Source organism: Cryptomeria japonica, chromosome 3 (genome assembly GCF_030272615.1).
Source record: "Cryptomeria japonica chromosome 3, Sugi_1.0, whole genome shotgun sequence".
In the NCBI taxonomy this organism is placed as follows: domain Eukaryota; kingdom Viridiplantae; phylum Streptophyta; class Pinopsida; order Cupressales; family Cupressaceae; genus Cryptomeria; species Cryptomeria japonica.
The window spans coordinates 154,459,975-154,462,880 of NC_081407.1; the positions used below are offsets into that span (position 1 = coordinate 154,459,975).

The following is a 2,906-nucleotide window of genomic DNA, read 5'->3' on the forward strand; positions in this document are numbered from 1 at the left end:
GCGAAGAACAAGCATTATAGAAATGATTATTTAGCGCTTTTTAAATGTATAAGCGAGCATTTCCAAGAACAGATTCAGTAAAATTGAAAATATACCGAATGAAACATTTCTGTGACGATTTAACGGCATAACAGAATTGCTTGGCTTTGCACTATAAATATTTCATAACCTAGCGGGCTTTCATTTGCAGACATGGAAAAACAAATAAAGAAGAACAACAGTCGGATTTGCAGTCAAATATATGTGACTTAATATTAATATTATGTAACAAACGGAAGCAGGCCGAGTTGCCTTGGGGCATATAAAGCCGAGCTAAACTTCGACGCCCACAACAGAAAGATAAAAAAACAGCAGAACTCTATACAAAATTAAATATCCATCCATCTCACGAACCGAAACCAAACCCCTCCCCCACCCATACCCCAATCTTAAACATAAAAAACAACTTAAAGTTAGCGGTTCAAGTCCCCGGAAAAGAAGAACCAGCAAAATGGAGACTGAAAACCCTAGCGCATCATCAAACAAAGCTATGAACAATTGAAGGCAGAGAGACCAAAAAAAAAGATCTCAGAGCCACAATGCTCCAGCTTCCTTCAACAAAGGAACAAGGGAGCCATTAATATGAGACGCCATTACACGGTCGAGACCGCCGACAAGCTTTCCCCCAACGAACACAGCGGGCACAGACTGGCCGCTGCCGAGCAATCTGAGCAGAGCCTTTTCCATCTCCTTCCCGCCGTGCTCTTCATCAATCTCATAAACAGTCGGATTCACTCCCAACCCGCAGAAGAGCCGCTTCACAACATGGCACATACAGCACGAACTAATGCTGAAAACCACCACGGCATTCTCAGACGCCAAGCGTTCGATTCTCTCTAGCGGCGACATCATCCTCGACGACTGCTCCGATTGCCCAGAAAGCTGAAGCGATGTCCTCTCGCCATAGGAACCCTCACCAAACTGATAAGCTCTTGCGTGATACTGCATTTTCAATTACAAGCAGAAACACAAAGAAAACAGAATCAGAATGAATTGATGTGATGAGCAGTTGGAACTTGTTGGGGGGATATATACACATTCCAACCTTTGTCTTCTAGTGCAAACCCAAACCCCTACTCTTAACCTACTCCCTCCCCTTCCTAGCCCATAATGATTATTACCATGCATTCTCATCCCACCATAAACAACATGCCATGGCTAAATGGATGACACACATGGCTTAAATCTCAGAATTTATCGATGACGTTAATGCCGCCTCAATCCCACGTCATTCTAAGAAAAGAATGTCCATGATGGCTCGATCCATGGGCATGCTCATGGGGAATCGTGAAGCTCAGGAAATTAGAAGGATGATGATGTCGCGGCGAGGCAATGGCTCCGCATGCGGCGCCATGTCACGAATAATCAGAGGAAAATGAAGAGAATGTCGCACGTACGAAACCGACAGCGCCTCACGCCGCTGCGTCTGCCTGTTGCCCTCCCTTTCCTTCCTTCCATTCTATTCCACGAGTCACGGTGACCCACGACCCATGACCCGTCTCGTCGGGTCTGTCCGTATATTTGGTAGTCCTGTCGTGACAGGAGAACGGTAGTTTTTCTCAGTCCTGTCGTGAGAGGAGATGTGACGTGTTACTGATAGTGTTGTGTGTGTTGCCTATGAGAGCTAAGGGAAACGCAGGGACAAAAGAAAGCAAAAAGCTGTGGGAGGCGTGGCATGCCGTCATAGTCAAAACCCACGTCTTTCTCTCTTTCCCTTCCACTCTGCTCCTCCTGACTCCCACTCCCTGCTTGTGACAAAACATGCGTTTTACATTTCTGTCCTGACACTTTTAAAAATTAATTTGACCATTGGGTCAAACAAGGTCGCTACTGCTATACTTCCTAGCTGTTTAAATTAACCAGCCAGATATTAGTTTTTACACGTCTTTTATGTTGCGTTTTGGAATCTGACCGTATTTCATCTCTTTCTCATGTTACGTGATAATTATGCTTCGCGACTAAGTTACTCCGTCTCTCGTTCTTTCCTAGTAATTTAGTCTGGTTTTTTATTGGTTCGGGTTCATTGTATGTTTTTACATGTATGGAATATTACGGCACAACCATATTCATATCACCCATTATTATGATAACTGGAAGTTCACAATTTAAGTATTCTGTTTGACGAGGTAAGGAGGGACAAAATTGCAAACTTATTTATCACTGAAGATTAGATTTAAAGAGGAGGTTAGAATCAGGATAAGGTTGGTATTCTGTTTTTAGGAGATTGTATATGTTTTTGAGTGCCATAGGCTGTTTTGATATCATTGTAAAACTTATAGACAAGGAATCCAAAAGTAATCTTCATTTCAACATGGATTATCAATTATGATTTTTTTTTTGTTTTCTGATTTCTTGTTATTACAAATATGATTATAAGTTATATAAATAATCATTTTTTGATTAGTAACTTCTTGTTAATAAGAAGATGAGTAGAAGCTGTATAAATAACCATTTTTTTTATTTTAAATATAAAGATTGAAAGATATTTATTTTGTCAAATTCATTTAGATTATGATTCTTATTGTACCTCTTATTTTAATATAATTACTACATGGAATATAATTCTAATCTTATGTTATGTTTTAATGTAATTATATTTTATTAAACAACAATTTTTGAATCATTTGACTCAAAGACTATTTTCTAAATTTTAAAAATACTAGTATATTTTATCACTGGAATTCTGTTTTTAGGAAATTGTAAATTGTTTTTTAGTGTCATAGGTTCTCTTGACATCATGAACGTTATTAAAATCTTTTATTTATTTATTTATTTATTCAACGTTTTATTTTTTATTTTTTATTTTAAATAAAAATATTGAAAGAGATTTATTTTGTCAAATTCATTTACATTATGATTCTTATTAT

At 38.3% G+C, this 2,906-nt stretch overlaps 1 protein-coding gene across 1 annotated transcript; it reads right to left on the reverse strand.

Annotated features, from left to right (window-relative positions):
• Positions 1–226: 226 nt before the first annotated feature.
• Positions 227–1,052, reverse strand: LOC131043891 (glutaredoxin-C1). Its single transcript, XM_057977121.2, has one exon. The coding sequence runs from the start codon at positions 985–987 to the stop codon at positions 568–570; it is 420 nt and encodes a 139-aa protein (XP_057833104.1). The 5' UTR covers positions 988–1,052; the 3' UTR covers positions 227–567.
• Between the last annotated feature and the right edge of the window lie 1,854 nt (positions 1,053–2,906).